This window comes from Lissotriton helveticus, chromosome 12, assembly GCF_964261635.1.
Source record: "Lissotriton helveticus chromosome 12, aLisHel1.1, whole genome shotgun sequence".
Lineage (NCBI taxonomy): Eukaryota > Metazoa > Chordata > Amphibia > Caudata > Salamandridae > Lissotriton > Lissotriton helveticus.
In genome coordinates, this window is record NC_136073.1 from 447,426,648 (window position 1) to 447,450,342 (window position 23,695).

At 41.3% G+C, this 23,695-nt stretch overlaps 1 protein-coding gene across 1 annotated transcript in view; it reads left to right on the top strand.

The window, feature by feature from the left end:
• SLC12A4 (solute carrier family 12 member 4) overlaps positions 1 to 20,248 on the top strand; it is a 546,284-nt gene extending 526,036 nt beyond the window's left edge. The window contains exons 23-24 of the mRNA XM_078670770.1: positions 4,806 to 4,939; positions 17,577 to 20,248. Coding sequence (XP_078526896.1) covers positions 4,806 to 4,939; positions 17,577 to 17,668 — 226 coding nt within the window. The 3' untranslated portion in view covers positions 17,669 to 20,248. The remainder of the gene's footprint in view (positions 1 to 4,805; positions 4,940 to 17,576) is intronic.
• Positions 20,249 to 23,695: the final 3,447 nt, after the last annotated feature.

Sequence of the window (23,695 nt, forward strand, 5' to 3'; positions counted from 1 at the left end):
GTAGAGGGCGTTACCGTTGTCCAGCATGCTGGTTATGAGTGCATGGGTGACGGTCTTTCTGCATTTGGGGGGGGGGGGATCCACTTGAAGGTGTTGCAGAGGGGAAACGTCGTTTACAACGCGGTGTTTACACCGCACGACCTTTTCCACGCAGCTATTACAAAGCAAGTCGTTACTACGACTTGCGCTGGATGGCGCTGTGGGATAAGGAATGTTGTAATTTTATATTCTAACACCTTCCCTACTGTTACGGGGACTGATGTTGGAATATAAAATTATACAATTCCTAAATCCGCGCCCTCCAACGCAAGTCGTTGTAACGACTTGCGTTGTAAAATCTGCGATGTCAAGTACCGCGATCTAAAAGATCGCGTTGTACTGACATACATCCCTTGCAGAGGGATTTGAAGCAGGTGAAGGCAATGGCGTTGATTTGTCTCAGCACCCCTCCCCTGAAAGCTTGGTGGTGCAGGAGTCTAAAAGTCGAATTTACCTGAATAACATTTTGACTACTCCCCATGATATGGAGTCCAAATGAATGGACACCATTGGAAAGAGTATTTTCTTCCACCTGCATACTCCTCAATTTTTTTGTGCCAGCTGCCTCTGAGGACACTGTTCCTATACTCTTTGGAATTCTATGGCTCATGTCCTCCCAGGTGTCCCAGAAGATCTCTGAGCTATCGAGCTATCCTATCCCAAGACATACTGGATAGTTGTGATGTGGTCAACTTCACAATTTGTTGTGACATAGACACCACCGATCAGATGGGCCATTGGCACCAGCGTAACCATTCACAACCACGTTTGGCTGCTGCCAACTGTTTTTTCAGGCAAGGCCCAATCGTCCATAGACATGCCCTTTGATCGGACTCGCCTGCTCGGGTAGAGGGCAGATTCTGCTCTGGAGTGGTTCAAGGTGAGTAGGGCCAAAACATGCTCCCTGAGTTTATCTACCCTATCTCACCAGCTCCCTCAGCACTACCATACCCTTTGTGGCTTCTGCAGAGGTACCCCATTCCATCAGACATTACAAGCTGGGTAGTCCAGAAAGTCCTGGGCCAAGGGGGTTCCCATCACACCTATGGTTTGGATCAGCTTGCTTCTCCGTCACGTGTCTTTCCTGCAGCCACACCTGTCAAACTACTTTAGCATGAACTTAGTGGAGCACAGCAACCTGGTTGGAGGCAGGATCTGATGATTCTTGCTTGTTTGGCAGACCATCACATCGAAAAGTTTGTTCCAGCAAATAGTCACTCTGCCACACATTCTATCATTTCCAGAGTGCCAGATTGAGGATCTGTCTTACGGAAGGAAGTGCAAACCCTTTGAGTTAAAGGGGCCATTGTGATGGTGCCAGCACAAGAAAAGGTATTTGTCCTATTTTAGACGTGAGCCTTCTCAACACCTCTGGAAGGAAAAACTTTCAAGATATTTACACTGGTCCAGGTCCTCTCTAATCTGGAGACTGGATAGTGTCATGGATCTGCAAGATGCCCATTTCCATGTACCCATCCTTCAGGCCCATCAGCGCCGCCTTCAATTTGTGGTGAGACGGGCGTTTTCATTTCGCTGTGCTCCACTTTGGTCTCAATAGAGTCTCTTGGGGGTTCACAAAAAAGATGGCAGTAGTAGCAGCACATCTGTGAAGGTCAGGGGTCCCAGTATTCCCCTACCTCGCCAACTGGCTGTTGAAGGCTGGCTCACCCCATACAGTTATAAACCACCTCCAGACTCTGTCAAACCTCCTGTCATCTTTGGATTTCTCTATTTACTTGCCAAAGTTGCATCTGATTACTTCTCAGATTCTCCCCTTCTTAAGAGCCATCTGAATATTGTTCAGTTTTGTGCCTATTCCCCAGAAAAGAGACTCCAGGACATTCAGGCTATGTTCTCAAGCTTCCAGCCTCTGTCTTGGATTTCATGGAGGTTGACTGATGCTTCCGGCATCCAGCTAGTCAAGCACTCCACATGGCATATGCAGGAACTGAAGTCTCGGTGGTGCCAACATCTGTGGTGGTGCTTACTAGACCACAATTAGGTGAGTGGCAGACCACTCTCCCTACCCCTCACAGAGTTGATAGTAGTGACTGATGCATCCACGTGGGAGAGGAGAAGATAAGAGGCCTCTGATCTGCGGTGGAGGCGAGGCTCCATATCCTCCTTCTAGAGGGAAGGGCCATCTTATTGATGTTGAAGGCCTTCCAACCGCCAAAAGGAGGCTGGTGCAGGAGCTTGCCGACAATATCCCTGCCATGTGATATTGCAACAGGCAGGGCGATGTGGTGTCCTAGACTCTGTACTAGGAGGTTCTACACCTCTGGAAATGGCTGTATTATCAAGGGTTCTTCCTGGTATTGCACCACCTGCCTGGGTCTTTGAATTCCAGGGCGAATGAGCTCAGTCGTCGATGCCTAGTGGCTCATGAGTGACAGTTACAAGGACTCTTGTGCAAGGACTCTTCTACGAATGTGAGGAACCTAGGCTCAATCTATTTACTCTTGTTAAGAATGCTCACTTTCAGCAGTCCTGCGCGTTGGAGTTTGAGGTACCTCTCGCAATGGGATGCATTCCCTCTAGAGTGGAACTTGGAACTCTTGTATACCTTTCTGCTGATACCACTCCTGCCTTGCGTTCTGAAGAAAATCAGGAACGACTGGGCCCAAGTCATCATAGTGGCCCAAGGTTGGGTACAGAAAGTATTTTATCCAGAACTCCTGGGCTTGTTCATTTGTCTTCCGATCAGGCCTCCTTTTCCTGAGGAATTTGCTGTCACAACAGCGCAGGGTACTGAACCCTGGCCTTTGGAATCTCGACCGTCATGCCTGGAGATTGAGCAGGCACCGGTGACCACCTTCAACATTCCTCCGGAGATAGTTGATGTAATCATGGCAGCCATGTCTCCCTCAGGAAAAAAAGTATTCGCCTGTTGGTGGGACAAATTTGTAGTCTAGTGAGACACACTCCAGATTGACCCCTCTTGGCCAAGTTTTTTGATATTCTGTTTGTTTTGTCTCTTGCCTGGCAAGGCATTGCTTTCAACACAGTTAAGAGATACCATTTCGCTCGTCCTGCCTTTATAACAGTTGACAAACCAGCCCTCATTGTTTAGGTCACTGCTTGTGATGCTTTTTTAAAAAAAAGTTCTGCAATATTTGTTCCTCTCTCTTTTGGTCATGCCTCATTGAAACCTTAACTAGGTTGTCACATATTTGATGTGTACTCCCTTTGAAATTGCTTTAGGCTCTCTGTGCTAACCTGCCATACACCAACTTCTACCAAAACAAACCAAAATTTGTAATGCGATTCCATGTCAGTCATGCAGATTCCTCACCAACCCTTACATCCTCCCCATTCTGTGAATTGGGCTTTACCCTTTAATAATATTACAAGCACACGGAAGTGGTGCCTATATAGTCCTTGCACATTCTTTCCAGAGCCTAACAGCATCAGTGAGGAGCCGCATGACGCCCTCCACCAGCACGCAGAGGTACTGCGCAAAAGTTTCCAAATCTAGTCTTTCTCATTGTGCTGTACATATGGCTCGAGTAGTGTCAAAGCAGAGAGAAGATTACCAGGAGGATGGCTCTGCCAGCACAGCAGCATAACCTCACAGAATGTTGCTTAAAGACTATTTAAAACAGTACATTGCTTTATTTCACAAAAATTGAGTTGGTGCTTTTCCAACCTGATAGTTGCCAGGTAAACATTCTGAATAGTTTGCTCACAGGCGTTCTAACTTCGATCCCTGGATGGTAACTTATATCTCTGCTTGTCAGTAACCACTCATATTTTCTGCATTCAAAAGGGCATCTGTGGTTTAGTGGCTTAAGGTTCCATACCTGTGTGAGTGACCCAGCATCGCCCTGGCCACTTTGGTACAAGTTGTCTCTGTTTTTGACCTGAAAAGTGTTGTCATATCTAACTATGATTAACAAGAGCACTGAACTTTTGGTTAGCTACTTAAGTGGTTGAATGGGTGGGCAGCAATTACTGGTACAACCCCGCAAATACAAAAACCTGTTGTGGGGCGTTTTCACCACATCAAGACACTTGAAAAAAGGTGTCTCGAAATGCTCAGTATTTTAATAAGAGCCCAGATGACATATACAGCCACACATAGGACAACTGTTAATTGGCAACATGAATGGTAATAAATATGGTTCCTTATGTTTAAAATAAAACAAGTGAAAAGTGATCATGCCCTAAAAGCTTTGTGCTGCTTCTGAAAAAGAGGACAATTAGTTCCCACAAGTACCCTATTCTGGTGAAGAGTCCTCTCTGTGCGGCCAATCTGACTGCAGGTAACCCTATTCTAAACTGACAGTCTGAGGGAGGTTGTTCCAGGTAAGAGATGGAGCAGTTACACAACACACCTTTGTCAAACTAGCCGTCATTCATGGCTCTCCAGATTACCCTGCAGGTAAATCGGTTCATACCTGAAATCCCTTTCTGTAGGATACAAAGATTCTCAAAGAGTATTGTAGAATAAGATCTCTTCATATTTTCATGTTTGAAAATAGTATTGCCTTTACTCTTTTTTTTTGGTTGCTTTAGCTTTTGATTGAAAGTTATTTTGCTGGTTACATCTTTAGGCATTTACTTGGGGAATGTTATTACGCTAAAGAGTTTGTATTTGTGCATGTTGGCTCATAGTAATGCCATTTCCTATTCATTACACATATGGTAGACTTTAGAGTACAAGAACTTTTACTCAATAATATTTTCTTGTACAAGTACAATAGTTGGTAATTCGACAATGGGAGGTTCTTTTTAAAACTTCAGTTATATTTCTTTCTTTACAGAAACCAGTCCAATGTCCGAAGGATGCACACAGCTGTCAAGCTGAACGAAGTTATTGTGAACAAGTCACATGATGCCAGACTTGTTCTCTTGAACATGCCAGGACCTCCCAAAAACACAGACGGAGATGAAAATTGTATCCTTCAACAGAGCAATATTATTCAATGCATTACACTAAACATGCCTCCTTTTGCTAATGTTATCCATCTTTTTGTAAAGTGAACCAAGACCGCTATAGTGTGGAAAACGGGTAAGATTTCATGTTTTTAAAGAAACCAGATATGGTTTAGATTTATGCAAGATACCATGTATTAAAAAGAGTAAAGTCCCGCTCTAACCCTATACATAATCAGATGGTCCAGGTCATGTCAGAGTACTGTACGCTATAAAGCTTCAGAGAGTGGTACGATAGGGGATGCAAAGTGAGATAGCAGATGTTCAGGTGCACTGTGGTCGTGAGGAATGTAACTCTCATTAGAAGTCCGATGTAATTCAATATGAACTTGTAAACACCCATGATTTAAAAATGTATCTCTTGGCACCTGAAAGAAAACTATGCTGGTGACAATGGGGCCTATTGACTAAGGTACATTTACATGTGTAGATTTACTCATGTGTAAAATTACTCTCACACTTTGTAGTATCTCTTTTACTTTTACCGATTTCGAGTGCAAAGTTACTCCAAAGTGTAGAGTTACATGTCTCCATCCCTCAGTTTAGGGGGTGAAGTCTGCATGAATGTAATTTTGACCGTAAAGTTACTACTGTAAATTCACAACTATATTTTATGATACACACTCAGGCGGAGACCTCTGTACCTGGGGGGGGGGGGGGTTAGACATGTGCATGCAGAGGGGTGATCTCTGCATACAAAGGAGAAACCACCGCATGCAGCAAAGTTTACTGGGAAAAATCCCCCAAAATTTAGAGTATCCCAAAAATTGTAACTGAAATTATTTGTGTACATCATTTATGTGTCAAAAATAGTTTTTTCTGTATGTATGTTGTAAAGCAGGAGTGTGCTATGTGAGAGCTTGTACTTAAATGTTGTAAACGAAAAGTGTTTGTTATAGAAAGTGAAGTGGCAATTTATTTTTTATTAGAGCATAACGTATGTTGATGACATTATGTAATTTAGACAGTTGTTTCAGGATGGCATGTATGGATGGTGTGGTAGTCCACAAGCTATCATTGACAAGAGACTACCCAGATGAAATTGCAATGACAAAACAAACAGCTAAGAAAGAAACGTAGTTGACTAATTGATCCACACCAATATTCTCTGTCCTCTTTTCTGTATCCCACCCCAGGAACCTAGATACTGTTGTAAATCCGGCTCAAACTCTTTTACTAAGCCCTGTTGCATGGTTTTGTTGTGCAACAGGCTACAACAATTTTGCCCACAACTTCAGTGGCGTATACCAGCATCCCTCTCTCTGTATTGTCAGGACATCTAAATCGTAACTTAAGGAGGCTAAATGTGCGTTCAAATAATGTCTCGTATTTATGTGCACCCTATTGTATTTCCTTTGAGGTAGCATGGGGGAAGTAGCATACTCTGCATCATCTGCAACAAATATATGTGAAATGTCTTGAAAGGATATCTGTTCTACATATAGCCTTGTGCAAGTAGGTCTAACAGAAAATGCAGCTGTCACGTAAGCTTTCAGAAAAGGCAGCATACATATCAGTCAAGCGGCTCCTAGTATCACAGACCGCTTACACATAGATGGAGTGCCAGCAGGACCTGGTGTGGAAAAGGTATGCTGCTCAAAGAGGTTGGCTGAAGTGTCACATGGGGTAAGGGCATTTAGCACACAAGGGAAATGGGCATAAGCATAAAATCCCCCTGCCATCCTGAGCCTTTCTACCTGTGACTGTGGCATGGCAATAAAACGGTGCACTCTTCTAGAGATGCATCTCAGTATACCTGATGCAAACATCAAGACTGTCTTGATTGTGAGATGCCTGTCTTGTCACAACTGACCCTCTGGAAAGGTATAGCATAGGAGAGGGCTGCACAAGGAACAGCTTCTGCTCTCAGTCTGAAACCATATCAAATATCACTTCGGGTGAGAAGCCGAATGTGGCAGTGACTCCTTCCCTGGAAACCCCTAGGATGTTGATCCTTTCCTGTTAACTTGTTCACTTCTCCTCAAATAATTATTCCTCAACATGAGTGGCAACACAACAAACCCATTCATTAAAATAGTGAAGGAAGAAAAAGTTGTTTGGTGTATGTGTTCATTTCTTATGTAATTAGTCTGGATTTGATTGGTTGGTCTTGAATTGTGTTTCACCTATAAATGAGAGAGGGAGTTCAGGACAAACGCTCTTTCCATTACCAGGTGTGTTGCAAGTTTTGTAAGTCATGTTATAAAATTTATAAACAAAAAAAGAGTGTCTTAAGGAGTAGGCTTTGCCACAGTAGGGAGCAACAAACTTAAACTGTAGAGACGACCTCACTGGGACGTTTAAAGAAAGCCCTCACTCACCACCTAGTGATGACATGCTTTATCATCGGGCTCCACCAAAGAGACTGAGTGTCTCTTTGGTGTGCTGTAACGCCAGATCTACTGCGGAGCGGGATAGTGAGATCAGGGCGTGTTGTGCAAAATTAAGCTAACGAGTGGTGAGGGTATTAAAAAGTCAGTAGTGTATCGAAAGGAAATTTTTATTCTATGACCACTAAAGACAATGATTAAAACCACTAAAGACAATGATTAAAATTATGTGTATGGAAGCAGTCCACATTAAGTTGAGTGGTAGATTCCTATGTATCAGTCGACATGTTTCTTGCCATCGAAACGGTGTAATTTTTTAGGAAGAATAAATGAATCTTCAGGGTCCAGTCCGAGGGCGATGCAGGTAGACTGAGGGTGCCGGGCGTCAAGGGCGGTGTGCCGAATACGCTCCCACCCCCCTCCTGAGATCCATGGTGATTTATTTTAACACCAGAAAAGTGCAGAAACCACTAAGTTGAAGCCTCCTAAACCAGGAGTTATTAGGAAGCCATTTATTCTTCCTAATTTTTCGCACTTTTTCACTATTTTGTTTAATTTTCACTTTCACGCCCCTAGGTAAGGGTGGGCCTTAGCGCGTCCATACCACCAGGGTATAGAACACTTTTAGTCCTGAAGAATTGCCGGGTAAAAATACAGCGTTTCGATGGCAAGAAACATGTCGACTGATACTTCGGAATCTACCACTCAACTTAATGTGGACTGCTTCCATACACATAATTTTAATCATTGTCTTTAGTGGTCATAGAATAAAAATTTCCTTTCGATACACTACTGACTTTTTAATACCCTCACCACTCGTTAGCTTAATTTTGCACAACACGCCCTGATCTCACTATCCCGCTCCGCAGTAGATCTGGCGTTGCAGCACACCAAAGAGACACTCTGTCTCTTTGGTGGAGCCCGATGATGAAGCATGTCATCACTAGGTGGTGAGTGAGGGCTTTCTTTAAACGTCCCAGTGAGGTCGTCTCTACAGTTTAAGTTTGTTGCTCCCTACTGTGGCAAAGCCTACTCCTTAAGACACTCTTTTTTTGATTATAAATAAATGACCGGGGATTAAGAGTGTCATACTACTCTCCCTACCTCTCTTCTTGTTTAAGTATGTTATAAAATTTAACAGGATAAATATTAGATGATTAAAAAGATGTAATACTTTACACAAGATTTACCTAAAACATTTGATAACATTATTGGATCTTTAAAAACAAGTTCATTTATTTTTCAATATGTGTCTATAGATATTTGGAACCACTATCTTTTTCTAGTGGAGTGTATTGTTGCATTACTAGTGGCTTACCATGTGTGGTGCTGTAACTACTTCAAGGTTGACCTGGAATACATTCATTACTGTTTCGCGCCCTTTTTGGCTTTAGTAACTTTAGAAGTGCAATATATAAACAACAATGGTTTTACTCTTTTGTGGGTGGTGTTTGTACCCCCCCCATCTAAACCCTTCCTTAACCTTCCCTAAACTTTGGCCATTTTGTAGAAAGTATTTTCCATTTTTCAGTCACTACCACTGCCCCACCCACATTTACTACAAAAATGTAGGTGTATGTGTGCAGATATCTCCACCACCGGAGCATTCGTTTCTGCATAGAAAAGCAGCTTAGGTAGACCTCTGCACGTAAGTTTGTAAATAGCATGTTGTGGTATAGGAGTAGCACTATTGTAGTACTACTAAAAATACTACAAAGTGCAGCTTGTAAACAGACTCCAAAATTGAAACAAACATGAAGAAACGTTTCTTTTGGGGTTTCCTACTAGCAAGCTTTAAGGATTTATAATAAACCTAATTGGTGCGCTATTTGTGATTTGTAGAATTTGTGATGCAAACTGTTCTCTTTGCTCCAAGGTGAATGTGTCAGACGTACAGAGAAGGCTTAAACCCATCTAGGGTTACAGTCCGCGATTCTTTACAAGATTATCATACTAAACCAGGATAGTGATTTGCAAATTGTATAATACATTGTACAGTCATTTTCCTGTTTAAGATATATTTTAACAATTGTTCTGGATGCATTTTCAGTGCAAATGTGGAGCTTTGTGTATTTTTAGAATGATCACATCCAAGTGCACAAGTAGTTCATTGTGGTTTATGCACATGGTCCAGAATTGTAACTTGTTATTTTGGTTTGTGTTCTGGGGCAGGCAAATAATTTTTTGTTTTATGTCTGGGAAAGAATTGTTATTGGCAAAGGCATGTATTTGCAAGACATTAATTCCTAAACTGGACATTTCTACTTAACTTTCCAAGATTGAACAAATCTGTAAGTAACTTCAGCTTTCTGCAGTTTGTTCTATGAGATCTGACAGTAAAAACTGTTTAGTAAAAGCAAGTTAAGAGTATGCTAACTATCTATAGTATAGTGTGTAAGGTGAATTCCATGATACACCCTTTCTCATTCATAAGAGTTTAGTTTCACAAAGGTATGACTAACATACACCACCTATCCCCCACTAAACTGAACTTTTTAATGACTAAATTTCTTAGTAAATAATGTGAAATGCTACACAGCATAAAGCACTCCCCATCAAACACTCCCAACTTGTCCACACTGTGAAGGAGTGGTTGAAAGCATCCTGCATCTTCTGTTTGCATGCCCTGCTTACATTAAACCAAGAACTAGATGGTTAAAACCTATTTGCTGGCAACTAGGAACTAGGAATCACCGCGAAGCGCTTAGAATATTGCAAGCAGACACCAATACAACTTTGGCTTGCGGTGTGGCCAAATTCCTTAGCTGGGCTTGGGTGATCAGATCAAAAGCGCTATGTCCTGGTTGAAGACTCTTTTTAAATTTGTTTTTATTCTGTATCAAAGCGGAGATAGTTTAATTAATTTTGTAACATCCCCTTGTGGGTTTTTTATCCTTTTATCACTCAATAAGTTGTTATTTATTGATGGAATGATTATGTAATATGAATTTTTCAGGTTGTGGTATGTAGTTTACTAACTGTCCAAAATTTAGAATAGGTATTCTACTGTTTTCGCAAAGCAATTTACATCCCGAGAGATGTTTTTTATTATTTTCTAACCTGACTTCTTTGCGTAATCATTATAAATTGTATTTTTTTCACATAATTTGTAAAATGCTTTTATGATATATTTATATCGAAATAAAACTTTGATGATGATAAAGCAAACCAGTGAGCCACCGCAGAAGAAGGGAAGGCACATTTTATGGCTCACCACCATTTAGAAAAAGCAGTCCTGAGGCTGAGAGTGGCAGAGCTAGAACTGAGACTGAATGACTGCTCAATTAACCAAGGGCTTATTTCTCAGGTTAGAACTGTTATTGCACTGCAGAGGAGTGCAGATGATATTCAAAATACTCATTGTTCAATAAGGTATCAGTACATTATCTTTTTTTTAAATATTTTTATTGGTATTTTTCACAATTACAACATATGACATTTAACATGTAAACTTTGTTGCGTACGTTCTTGCAAGGACCCCAGCCTATGAGGTTTGGCCGCTGGATTTCGTAGGACTTTGGAAGGGTTCATATGTCTGAGCAACCTTGCCTCTCTGACTTGCCACATTTAACATTAAACATGTAGGTATTGGCGCTTGTTCTAGGTTTCGAGGTGCAACATTTAACACAAAACATATAGGTACTGGCTTTTGTTCTCGGGGTGCCCATCTGTCTGCTAGAAGTGTTCGAGTCTGACTACTCTGACCTGCTATCGCTTCTCTTTGTAGGTGGACCCACCGGTTAGTACCGACTGTTTTCTTTTTTTTTTCTTTTTTTTCCCTCATGGGGGTTCGTTGGGGTCTAGGAATTTGTCCAGGGTTGCCCACATCCCTCTGTTGGGGTTCTTCCATGGTGCATTTCTTAGCGCTGTAATGTCGGCTCCCCTAAGGCAAGTCCCCCAGTTCAGCCACCCCTTGCTCTGTGAGTGATGTGTCTAGTTGTGATTCCCAGTAACTGGTTGTCTTGTTATTAAGCTTTGAGGACTTCGGTCAGAGAAGTTTGTATAGGTGGGACACCTGGTGGCCCACTTTGTTTAGGTTCTACATGTATTGAATAATCTAGGGTTTGTGCCTTTCTATTTTTGATTTTGCTTAGGCTGTTTTGAGGAAGTTGTAGAGTTCTATGTCCGGAGGGTTATGTCGTGTTTTTAGGGTGTTAAAAGTGCATGGTTTTCCCCCGTCTTCCAGTTGGTCCGGGTATGAGAACCCTAGTCTTTTCCAGGATTCCATGTCTAGGGGTTTCCCTCTATACTTTATCTTGGAGTTCACCCAAAGAGATTCCCAGTTCGAGTTTTTAATTCTGTGTCCGTGTTTCTGTTCTACCTTAAGTAGCGCGTTTCTTGTGTTTTTCAGTATAGGGCTGTTCACTTGTGCCTGTTCGCAGTGAGGAGAGTTATTGGGTCGATATTGTTTAGTATGGCCTTCTCAATGGTGAGCCAAATTGGCATGTACGTCTGGTTTGGTAGGATCCAGTACATTACCTGTCTTGTTATGAATGCCGTCTTGAATGTCCTGAAGTCCGCCAAGTTTAGCCCTCCTAGTCTCTTCTATAGTTTTAGTTTTTGTAGGCTTATTCTCGATTTCTTGTCTAGCAAAAGGAACTTGTTTATCATTTGGTCTATCTTGCGGTGGAACTCATCTGTGAGTGTGAGAAGGAAAAATGCCAGCCAGGTAGTTGACCACTGGTGTGATCATCATTTTTATGGTGTCTATTCTTCCCCACCACGTGATGAATTTGGGCAACCAGGCTTGTAGTAGTTTCTTAACCTTTCCTAGGGTTAATTTCTCATTGTGGTTGTGAGTGGTCTTCAGGTTCTTCCCGAATTGGATCCCTAGGTACTTGACGAACCCGGTTTGCCAGGCTAATCCTGAGTCACCTATTACCTCTCTGGTTGTGAGTATGTTGAGTGGCATGCATTCAGACTTGCCTCTGTTTAGTTTGTAACTGAAGTGGGCAGAGTACAGAGATATGGTGTCCATAAAGGCTGTGATCGAGGTTTCTGGGTCTTCTGTTATTATGAGTATGTCGTCCGCATAGGCTGCAAGTTTGGCTGTGGTCTTATTGCTGGTAACTCCCAGCATATTCCTATTGGTTATGATGTCTCTAATCAGGGGCTCGAGTGGCAAAAGGAACAGCGCAGGGATAGGGGGCAACCCTGTCTTGTCCCGCGTGGAAGATTGAATTGGTGTGAACTTGTCCCATTTATAGCTATCTGTGCCTTGGGGGTTTTATACAGCGCCATTACTTTCCTCATGTAACTTTCTCCCAGGTTGTATGCTCGCATTGTCTGTTCTAGGAAGTGCCAGGACACGCTGTCAAAGGCTTTCTCTGCGTCTAGTGTGATTGCTACCACCGGTTTAGTAGATTTGGAAGATTGTTCAAGAACATGGCAAAGGAGTCTTGTGTTATCATGGGACATGCGTGTTTTCAGGAAGCCTAATTGTGTGTTGTTAATCAGCTGAGGGAGAACGTTATTTAATCTTGTGGCTAGGATTTTGGCATAAATCTTGCATTCTGTGTTGATAAGTGAGATGGGTCTGTAGTTTTGGGGCCGCTGTGCGTCTTTGCCTTCCTTGGGTATGACTATTATGTTTGCTTCCATCATGGATTGTGTTACCACCCCCTCCCTCTCGCAGTGATTAAAGACTTTTTTCATGATTGGGAGTTGCTGAGTTTGGAAGGTTTTATAGAAGGAGGCCGTGTATCCATCTGGTCCTGGAGCTTTGTTGTCCTTAAGGAACTTGACCGCCATTTCTATTTCCTTCGTTTTTATTTCTTGTCCTAGTGACAGGGCCTCCTCGTTTGATATCTTGGGCAGATTTAGTCTGTCTAGGTATGCATTGCATCCCTCCTGGTCTAGAGTGTTGTCTCTTTTGTAAAGATCTTGGTAGAAGTCCCTGAACGTTCGTAGTATGTCTTTGTGGTGGGTGAGCGTGTTGTTGCTTGAGTCTGTGATGGATGAGATGGTGTGTTGTCTCTGTTTGTGCTTAAGGTATGATGCTAGGATTTTCCCCACCTGGTTTGCCTCGCATAGGTTGATTTGTTTGTATTTTTTTATCTACAGTCCAGCTCGTTCACTCAGGATTTTGTTGTATTCATACTTTTTTCCTGCGAGATCTTTTAGGGAGTTGGGGTTCCTAGTATCACTGATGTGTATTGTTTCTAGGCACTTAATGTCTCCTTCTAATTGGTCTAGGTGTGATTTTGCCTCCTTGTCTTGTCTGGCTTTGATATCTATTAGTGTCCCCCTAACTGTCGCATTGAGCGCATCCCACAGGGATTTGGGGTCCATGTCTGGTGTATTATTGTACCTCATGTAGTCCTTGATGGCTTGCTCTATTCTAGTGTTTTCGTCTAGTCTTGCCATGACTACATTGTTGAACTGCCATCTGCGGGTGGGGGTTTCGTTGTGGCGCCCTGCTAGTTGTAGGCTAATGCATGAGTGGTCAGAAATTGTTCTTGCCGCTATATCCGTGTGCTCTATTAAGTGTGTGGGTGAGCCTGAGATGAGAATGTAGTCTATTCTACTGTAGGAGTTATGCGGGGTTGAGTAGAAAGTGTAGTCTCTGGTGTGGGGATGTTGAAGTCACCTTGGGTCTTTCAGGTTGAATCTGTTTCATATGTTCTTTAGAGTGTTGTGTGAGGCTGGGGGCAGGGCGTGGGACGACTGTCTGTCTAGGATGTAGTCTAGTGCCAGGTTGAAGTCTCCTGCCAGTATTGTCATGTCATTTGGGAAGTTTGCCTTCAGTCTCTTCGAGATCCCCTCCCAGATACCGTGTCATCTGTATTTGGGGCGCATATGTTCGCTACCAGTATAGTTTCGTCACCCCTCCTCAAGTGTGTTATTAGCAGTCTACCTTCCTCGTCATGCGGTTTTCAATGGTTGTCTTTGAATTTATGTTTACCAGTGTGATAACTCCTCGCTTCTTCTCTATTGCTGGTGAGCAGGCTGCCGCTCCTATCCATCTAGCCCTCAGTTTGGCCGAATCTTCCCTGGAGAGTTTGGTTTCTTGTAGAAGTAAAACATCCCCTTTGATCTTCGCTAGGTAGTCTAGAACCTTTTTTCTCTTGACGGGGTGGTTTAAGCCCTTTACTTGGAGGGAAACTATCTTCAGGTCTGCTAGCAAGGCTGTGTTGTTGTTATGAGGCGTAGCTGTGTTGTTGTTATGAGGCATAGCTGTGTTGTTGTTATGAGGCATAGCTGTGTTGTTGTTGTTATGTGCCATGGCTTACCGTGTGCAGGCTTCGCCTTCCTTCTCACCCACCTCCCTCTGTGTATTTCCCTTGTTTTGGATTCAGTAATGAGCTGGTGGCAGAGATGCATGGACACTTTGGTCCTAGTGGAAAGTGTCGGAGTAGATGATCGAGATAGCCAAATCGCACCGGACGGATTACACAAAGACACCACATGGACACTGACATGGCCAAACAATATGGACGTACAGGACTGAAAGGACAAACTCCCCCCACCCCTTCCCACCCTCCCTTTCCCCCCCTCCCTGTGCTAAACCATCGTGTTGTAGATGTTAAAGTTCAAGTTCAGAAATTTGTATAGCGCACTACTCACCCAGAGGGTCTCAAGGCGCTTGAGGGAGGGGGGTGCTTTATTTATCGAATATCCAAGTTTTAAGTTGCTTTCTGAAGGAGAGGTGGTTTTGTGTAAGGCGGAGGTGGGTGGGTAGAGAGTTCGATGTTTTGGCCGCTAAGTAGGATGTGCGACGGCAAGTTCCCCCGCGCCCCCTCCCCAGGAAATACTAGTTCGCTACGGTGGTACAAATTTTACTTTAGACTGTGCTAGTTCTAAACACTTAATTGTCTAATTAGGGGCCTCTTCCCTCTGCCCTTTTTGGTGTATATAGAAAGGGTATGTAAAAGTCTTTTAGTCCCTCGTGGTTATGTTTCTCCCCATTGTCCGCTGGGTTAAGGCACTCCTCTTTTGACTCCGCTGTCCTGGCCTTTATGACCCTATCTTAGTCTCTTTGGTGTGCCTGCGTTTTGATAGGATCTGCTTGGGCATTTTCCATGAGGTAGGTCTTGTTATTATAAGGTATATGATTTGTTCATCAAAGTTACTTCATTCAGTACTCCTGTTGGCTCTTTAGTGACCTATTAGTTGACTGTGGTGACCTTTTGCTTGTAATCTCTTGGTGTGCTTGTTTTATCTGTTCTCTGGTTAGAGCCCTTGTGGTCAGCTGCTAGGAGTTATTATGAGGTAGATTTGGTAGGGCTGAGTTAGAACGGTTTGACCGTTGATAAATTGTTGATTCCGGCTATTTTTGTCTGTTGTGTTTGGCCACTTCCTTGTTGTGACTGGAGACTTTATTCCACTCCTAGCTCCAGTGAAGCTCTTCTCTTGCTCGACACTGAGTTGATGAGGCAGGCAAACCAGGTAGTTGTTTGGGAGATTGCTCCTTCAGAGAAAAATTTGGAAACCTTAAAAAGTTGTGCTTCCTTCTCCCCTACTCCTTCAGAGGGAAGTGTGGAAATCTTAAAATGTATTCCTTACTTCTCCCGCACCTTTTTTTACATTCCTGCCCTTTAATTTTTGTTTTTGGCAAGGGCTGGCAGCAGCACACCGGTAGCGGGCTGTTTTGCTTTTTTCCTTTGCACCGCATCTTGCTAAATCTGCTTTTCCTTGTTTTATATTCACTGTTAAAAATGGCTGTCTGCCATCGTGGAACAATATATGAAAGTTTAAAAAAAGATTCCGAAGTGGCTGCTAGTACATAACTGCGTAGGCGTATTGAAAAATCCAGGATGATATCCTAGGTGTCCTCATGACTCGACACATACTGAGAGCCATTGTCAAATAATTTGTTTCCTTTAATGCAAATATGAACAAGCATTGTCAATGTCAATCAGTCTGCCTATTAAAGGCACATACCATTGGCCTTGCCAGTGCTCCTTTAACTAGTGAACTAGACTGAAGATACTAGAAAATTGCAAACATTTTGTGCAAGAAAAAGATATTTGAAGGAAAATCATATAATTCTGAAGAACATTTGTTTATGAAAAATGTGTGTACCAAATATTAACCTATACAATTATTTTTTTTAAAGTTTAAATATTAGCCTGCATGCAGGTATTTATACACCTCTTTTTGGAGCAGCCATATTTACTCCCTACTACAGCTGAAAACTGCTGCTGCTACTCAACGATTCAGTTGCCACGTCAGTTTGCTCACTTGACGTGCAAAATGCATTGATGGAAGATGAAAAATTCAGATCGTCTGGAACTAATGTACCCAACTGTTAAATTTAACTTCTGCATTCTTCAATTGCCAAGGGAGGATGCACAGTGCTGCAATCTATTTGAGCATGGTTTATTAGACAAATGCTAATCTTTTGCCTGACCCACAATTCAAATTGCAATGCTGATGCTAAGTAAGAAGAAATTACCTCGTTTTGCTTCAGGCTTGCAGTCTTCTTGTAATTCGGAGATATTTTTTTTCTCCAGAAGTTAGTGATGCACATCTATTCCTCTCATAGTTTTTGAGGAGTATATCTAAACCCCCCCCCCCAGTTTTACCAGATGGCTCTTACCGCTCGAAAAATCAAGCTATTTGTGGTTAAATTTAACATAGAGCTACCACTATGTGTTTTTTTATATTCTCTACAGGAAAAGTAACATTTCCTGTGGAAGAACACCTTTCCATACACCTATAATACCTACATGCTTCTATCCTGGAAGTAGACTTTACTTCAACAGTTTGCTTGTGTGCAGGTACGAGTGTTTCCAGGGTGGAAAATGTAAATGCTACAACCTTATGAATCCTATAAAGTATTAATTTTTTGTGAAAGGAGCCAACTCGCCACATACAAGTCTACCCTTCTTCTCCCTCACATTACTAATTTTAGTGAAGGAGGCATAACCAGTAGGTAGGTGAACCTATCACTTGAGTATGTGATCAACTTTCCTTCGCCCGTTGGTAAAAACCAAAAAGTGCAATTTTGTTTGAGTCTTTTCCATTGAACTTTTTGTCACTAAAAGATAGGAGGGGAAACTCCATCATTTCCATTCAACTTTTAAACATCAAAGTCAGTTGGAGACAACATCGGTTTGATTCCCCTCTAGTAAAAAAATTAGTAAAAGTGGTGTAAAACTAATTTGTTCTGTTTGATGCTGTCATTTCAACTTAGGAAGAATAATAGTTTGGGCTCTATGTTAACTAACAGGCCTTTAAGAAATGTTGATGGTGAAGCATTATTAATAATTATGTGTTGTCAGAAACTGAACTACTGTTATTGAATCTTTAACTACTTCCACACAGACATGGAGTTTCTAGAAGTCTTAACCGAAGGCCTGGAGAGGGTGCTGCTTGTGCGAGGTGGTGGTAGGGAAGTCATCACGATTTACTCCTGAACTGCACACTTGCACTCCTTTCCTTGGTTGCCTTCTGAATGATAAAGGACATTCCAGTTCCAAAAGGAGAAGATGTCTTTCCATTCCTGTCTTGGGGCTATTTTAAATATTCAATCAGTTGTATCATGTACTTGTACAGAAGAGTGGGTTCCTACAAGCAGTATTTGTTTTTTTTATGTAAGTGGTTGGTCACCCCTAAAACAAATACTTTATTTTAAATGCCCCAACACATACATAAAAGTGGCAAGTCTGTATAAAATAGGTAAACCAAGTGTTTTCCCAGTGTTGTGGCTCAGTGGTTTACAATTCTAACATACTGTGTCCTACACAGTCTTGCAAGCAATGGCAGAGCTCAACACTCTGCACACACCACATTACATTACTCCATTCAGCATTTGCATTAAGTGTAAGGCATGGCTTTTGACTTTACATCTATTTATTTAGTGGTGAAGTTCCCACCGAAGTCAATTTCAGCTCAAAAAATCATATATTGATTGCGATATTACGTTACACAGTTCGATTCTGTGCATCAATCAGACCATACCTACTAACCATTTTTATTTTTTTCTGTTTAAACCACAAACCTTTGGGGCTGTGTCTAAGGGAAATGTACATCGTGTGTTTGTTTTAAAGTTTTGCTTCCTTATGTAAGAATCCCATCCATTACTATGTATCACAGTATAACAGATGTATAGCTCTGAATATTTTTTCTGGCCAAATGGTGAACCCACAGCCTCAAATAGTTGTTTCAAACCCACCTCCAAACTGATCATCAAGGAACCATACCATCAGTAGACAATTTAAAGGTGTTATTCAGTATGGGAGTTTACTTTTTAGACATTCCCATAAAGTTCTCTGTCTCAGAGAGGCAGTGGTTAGACACAAACCTCGCATGTGAGGTTCCTTCTCTCATGCCCATGGCTCAGTGGTGAACCATGGTATTGGGGATCAATAGGGTGTGCTCCATCCACAATGAGAAGAAAAGTTTGTATGAGGGTGAGCACTACGATTTTCAGTACAGTTATTTTGTTTCTAGTAAAAAGAAAGCCATTTAGAGTGAGACATTTTCAAATTTACTTTTTAGAGAAAAAAATCTTATGAGTGAGGTTGTTGACCACAGACATTTTACTTCCATGTCCAATTGCATCCCTCTACTTCCTCCTACGATTTTCCACTTCAGAATTGTCCCTATCTGTTGAAGACGTTGTTAAAAGAAGCTAAAGGATCCTCAACATTTTTCCTTGGTCAATGTAATAAATGACATTCCTTGGCTGTCTGGTGGCAAATGTCATAAAGGGCTGCCCTGAAGCTTGGACACTGTTACAACTTCTAAAGAATCTACAAGTAGGGAATTCTTACTATACTTGAATAAGTGACACGCCCATGGGAATTATTTTTGTGAACCACCATTTATGCATTTATAGTGTTAAATAAGGGTCTGTAAAATACTTGGAACACAACAAAACGGAAGTTCCATTTTTATAAAATAGTGTAGACGTAGATTTAACCATAAAAATAATTTTGAACTTAAAATGTTGCACTTGTATTTCCCAAAACAAAATTCATAACTGTTGTACTCCCCTGAAGAACTGCCTTTCCTATTATTATTGCCAGGTCTATAGTTAACAGTATTGATTGAATATGTATAGTTTTTTAATACACAAATAGGATATTTTAACATATTGTCTTGATGTAGAGCATAAGATTTATGAACATATTGTAGATGGCTACACAAGGCATAGCTTTTAAAGTTTGTGGATCTGCGATTCAGTACAGGTCCATATTTATTTTTTTTATATTTATTTGTGAGAGGCATATATGACTAAATATGTTGATGTAGCTGCCGTCACACCTGGGATAGATGCATTGTTGCCTCGGTTGTGTGAGTGCATTTTTATCAAGCCTAGATTCTGCAACTACAGTAGGACAGTATTTTTTTTACATTTCCCATTAACAAATTGGTGGGTCTAATAGCTTTCAAAGGCAGTAATTTAATCATTATAAGAACATCTTGTCCAAAATTCCACTTAGTAAGCAGACACCCACTTATTGCTTAATAGGCACGATAAACTTAAATCATGCAGATACTTAAATATCGTTTTAATTTGCAATTCTGGCTAGTGCAAGTTTTGCATTGGAATAAATATGCAAATCTGGGGCAGCCTCCTACATTTTTATCGATATTAAAAAAAATATTCACTTTATTCTCACAACAATTATTTTTTTGTCGTGGGCTAGGATGGTAACATGTTGTCTAGTTAGTGCCCGTTTCCAAGGTAACCTAGTTTTACAAGCAGTTTTTGAAAAGCTTCTAGAAGTGGAACAAGGCTAAATACAGGAGACTGGACAGTCTTCACCATTTTGTTTAAGAATTCTGCTGGTAAAAATGCATTGTTACCTGTTTGACAAAATAAATGAACACCTCCAGTTGTTGTAGATGGAGGGAGAACCAGTGAAAAATAATAACCCTACTGGAAAGTGCTTTCTTGTTTTGATATTCTTGCACACTCTTTTGTTGAGCTATATGTCGTGAACTCCGTGGTTATTTTCTTTTTCAATAAAGAAATCTTGAATATATAATGTTGTCTTTCCCATATTTTGTAGTGTCTCCAGATTGGCTGAGGTCATTACTTCTTTTCTGTACATACGTAACTTCTTAAGAAAGACATTTGCATTTCTTAGATCCTACTGAGAATTTGGCATTTTAATTTAAAAAAATGTTTGCTCGCTTTCCATTTGCCTTTAGTGATATGTCACTTCTATTCATAAGAAGGCTTGTAAATCCAAGTTAAACCGGAGTAATTTATGTAAATTGTACTTTTGCAAGTATAACTTTTTTTCTCTCCACGGGAAAAGGGTTTCCTTGTTTTTCCTATGCTGGAAAGGGATTTACTCTACTGCCTTTCTACGGTGGAAAATGGGAAATGTTTGTGAATTCACACAGTTCAAAGCAATGTTTAAGGACACCTCTATAACACCTTCTTTCCTGTCTCTAATCCTAAATTTATCGTGCTGGTCCCAGTTAACATGCTCTGGTATTCAGAAGGCACATGGATGTAATTATATTTTGTCTGTGTACATTTACATCTTTCTTGTATGCATCATGATCTGCATATATTTGAAAATCAGAGCAACAGAGGATGAAGACGCTAACTAATTAAGATACAAATCATTTAGAATAACAACTCTGTGTACAGTTCATTAACGTAAAACTTTAAAGATGAAATGACACACATTTTAAATGTGCAGACTGCACTATGCATACATAGTTATTACAGGCAGCAGAACTGCGTAATGCAAGTCTTATTTTATCTAGAAGTGAGCTCAAAAATGCTAAAATGGGCTAAAATGGGCATAATGGAATTTAGGATCGTGACATGCTTAGAAATATTGGTCATAAGTGCAGAATGTTCTAGTTTAAAAATTGTATTACATTTTGCTAAGAAACATATTACTGTGATAAACCTCCTGTTTTATAATATTTTGCATAATACTTGAAGTGACAGCTGTATATTTTAAAACGGTATGCTTGTTTGAGTTGATGAAATGCATTACTAAACAGTATTTTTGTAAATCGGTGTTTCTCTTCTTTAAGCATAGTTATTTGTTTACGCAATGAAACATTTAACAGAACGTTAAACTGTGTTCGATGCCTATGGAAATGGCGGCATATGAAACGAGAAGCTACATACATAGGATGTCTGTAACAAACTTTGTGATAAAACTTTGCGAGCTGCATGTTATTTCATGGAAAAGGAAGAGCTGAACTCACTCTCAGACGAATACTGCTGCCTGATCGGATCAGAAGAGGACAGACCTGCTGTACATTTTGCAACATTATTTTGACTTTTATATTAGTGCTTGTTCCTAGTGTAGATCAACACTCATTCGACACAGCTATACCCAGACACCCATTCCATTTCCCTTGCGCTCGACTGACAGCTGTGGGTACCACTGCTGCTGTTCATCTTTTGCCTTATTATTTATGCTTGATTTTGACAGATTGCTACTGCAATTGTATGCTTTTTTGCTTGAATTATTGAGATACAGCTGAGTTTCATGAACTTCTCTCAATGGAAAGTTTGGCTGCTTCAATTGGATTTTGAGCTTTATGCTCTCTTTAGCTCACTATTTTCCTCTTCATGAGTTCTACTAATTCTAAATTCTGATTCTGTTCTTTAGAATAATGTGTTTGTCCTTAATGGAACTCGCTTGATGCATTATTTGATGATTTGTTCTAACTATATTTTTATGAGACTTCTGTAAGCTTACTAGAATTTATTGACTAATCTGAATAAAAATAAAAAGATTCTTACTAAACTCTTAATGAGAAATACACTTTTAAAACTAATTTAAACTCTGATCAATAACTGCACTTAGAACGATCATTGTGATTGAACATACTATGATGAAATAGCTCCTGATTCAAAATACGGTGGCCAAGATCCATCACCTGGAAGGAGTTCTACTCAGAAACCAGTGCAAGAAAGGGGCTTAACCCTGAAATTGATGTTAAGAAAAAGCTGCAACTATATTATTGAAAATGTTACCCCAACTCCATTTTCTAGTAGCAGAGTTATGGTTTACGCCTTGAAAAAGGAGCTATAAAATAATTACCCAAGTTGGCATAACATACCTGAATCCTGAAATCCAATAGGCAGAGCTTGAACTGACAAGGAGTGGTTTTGGAAGGTGGTTGCTGGTTTGGAGGTATGAATACTAATAGGGTGATGCATTGTCTATTGTAATTGTGTTTGTTGGTGTATTATTGAAATGAGTGAATGGTTGGAGGAATGAAGATGGTTAGTGTTTATATGTGAAGAAGTTGAAGAGTTTCAGGCTCGACACAGCCCAAGATCCCAGGATACTGAGACAAGTGTAATACACTTAAGTGGCCATAGTCAAATGGTATTTCTTGTTTGCAGGTTTTTTTGTTATACAGTGTGAGGTACTTTCACCGACACAATTGCGATAGGAACATTAATAGATTGTTGTGATTGTACTAATGTTGATTGATGTTAACAGAAACTGATTGCACAAAGGGGACGCTGCATTGATTAGGGTGATTTCGGGCTGGTCGAGATTTCACTTGCGAATGTGAAATTCCTTTTGTGTGGTAAAGTCAGAGGGTGTAACATCCTTAATATTCCAATTGATGAAACTGCTACAGTTTTTTTGGTCGAGATTTCTAGTAAGCGGTCCGAAAAGTCTGCCAAAACGGCGGATTAGCCACAGTTCATGTGACCTATGTGCGTGCACAAACCAGCCATGTTACAAGCCACCATTTGTCTGTGCCTCGCATCAGACTTCAAAGCTGCCACTCCCCAGCCTGCCGCATCAGACTTCAAAGGAATGTGCTCCCGCCCCGCCCCCGCAATGCAGAGAGCTTGTTTTTTTAATCCTCCTTGTGATAAGATCAGCCGCTGCCACTTCCCGGGAAAGTTTCCTCGAGTTGTCTCCTTCACCAATCCCCACCAACAGCATTTTAAACACTAAAACTCTGCTCAGTTCCAAAGATCCAAAATCAGCTGCTCTGACTGTTACACCACTATTTATTCGGTTCCAGCCTTATAGTTTCCTGCGACATCGCCAGCCCTACCCAACAGGCTCCAATGCTGTTTTTTAATTAATATTTCACTAGGATACAATTGGCTTCATCCCGACCCTTTTAACATGCTGCGTATCTCACATCTCCAGTCATACTGTTTTTTTTGTGGTCCTACTCTGGAACAGACCATGTCCGAACCCTGCCCTGTCCTCCCATCGCCCGCCGAACTGCACCCCAACCCAAACGGCCTCAGAAGGATGAAAGGCCCCTGCTGCAACCACCCCCTTAATGCAATGTCTCTCCTGCAAGCACCCCCCCTCCTCCCGTGCACCGCCGACTGCCCCCCCCATTCCTCCACCTCCATTAAAACCCTGCATCCCAGGACACCACCCCCGACCAGCGCCCCTCCTGTACCCATCCCCTTTCCACCTCCTCCCGAGACATGCGACCCCCCACCTCCCTCGCCCATCCAAACTACG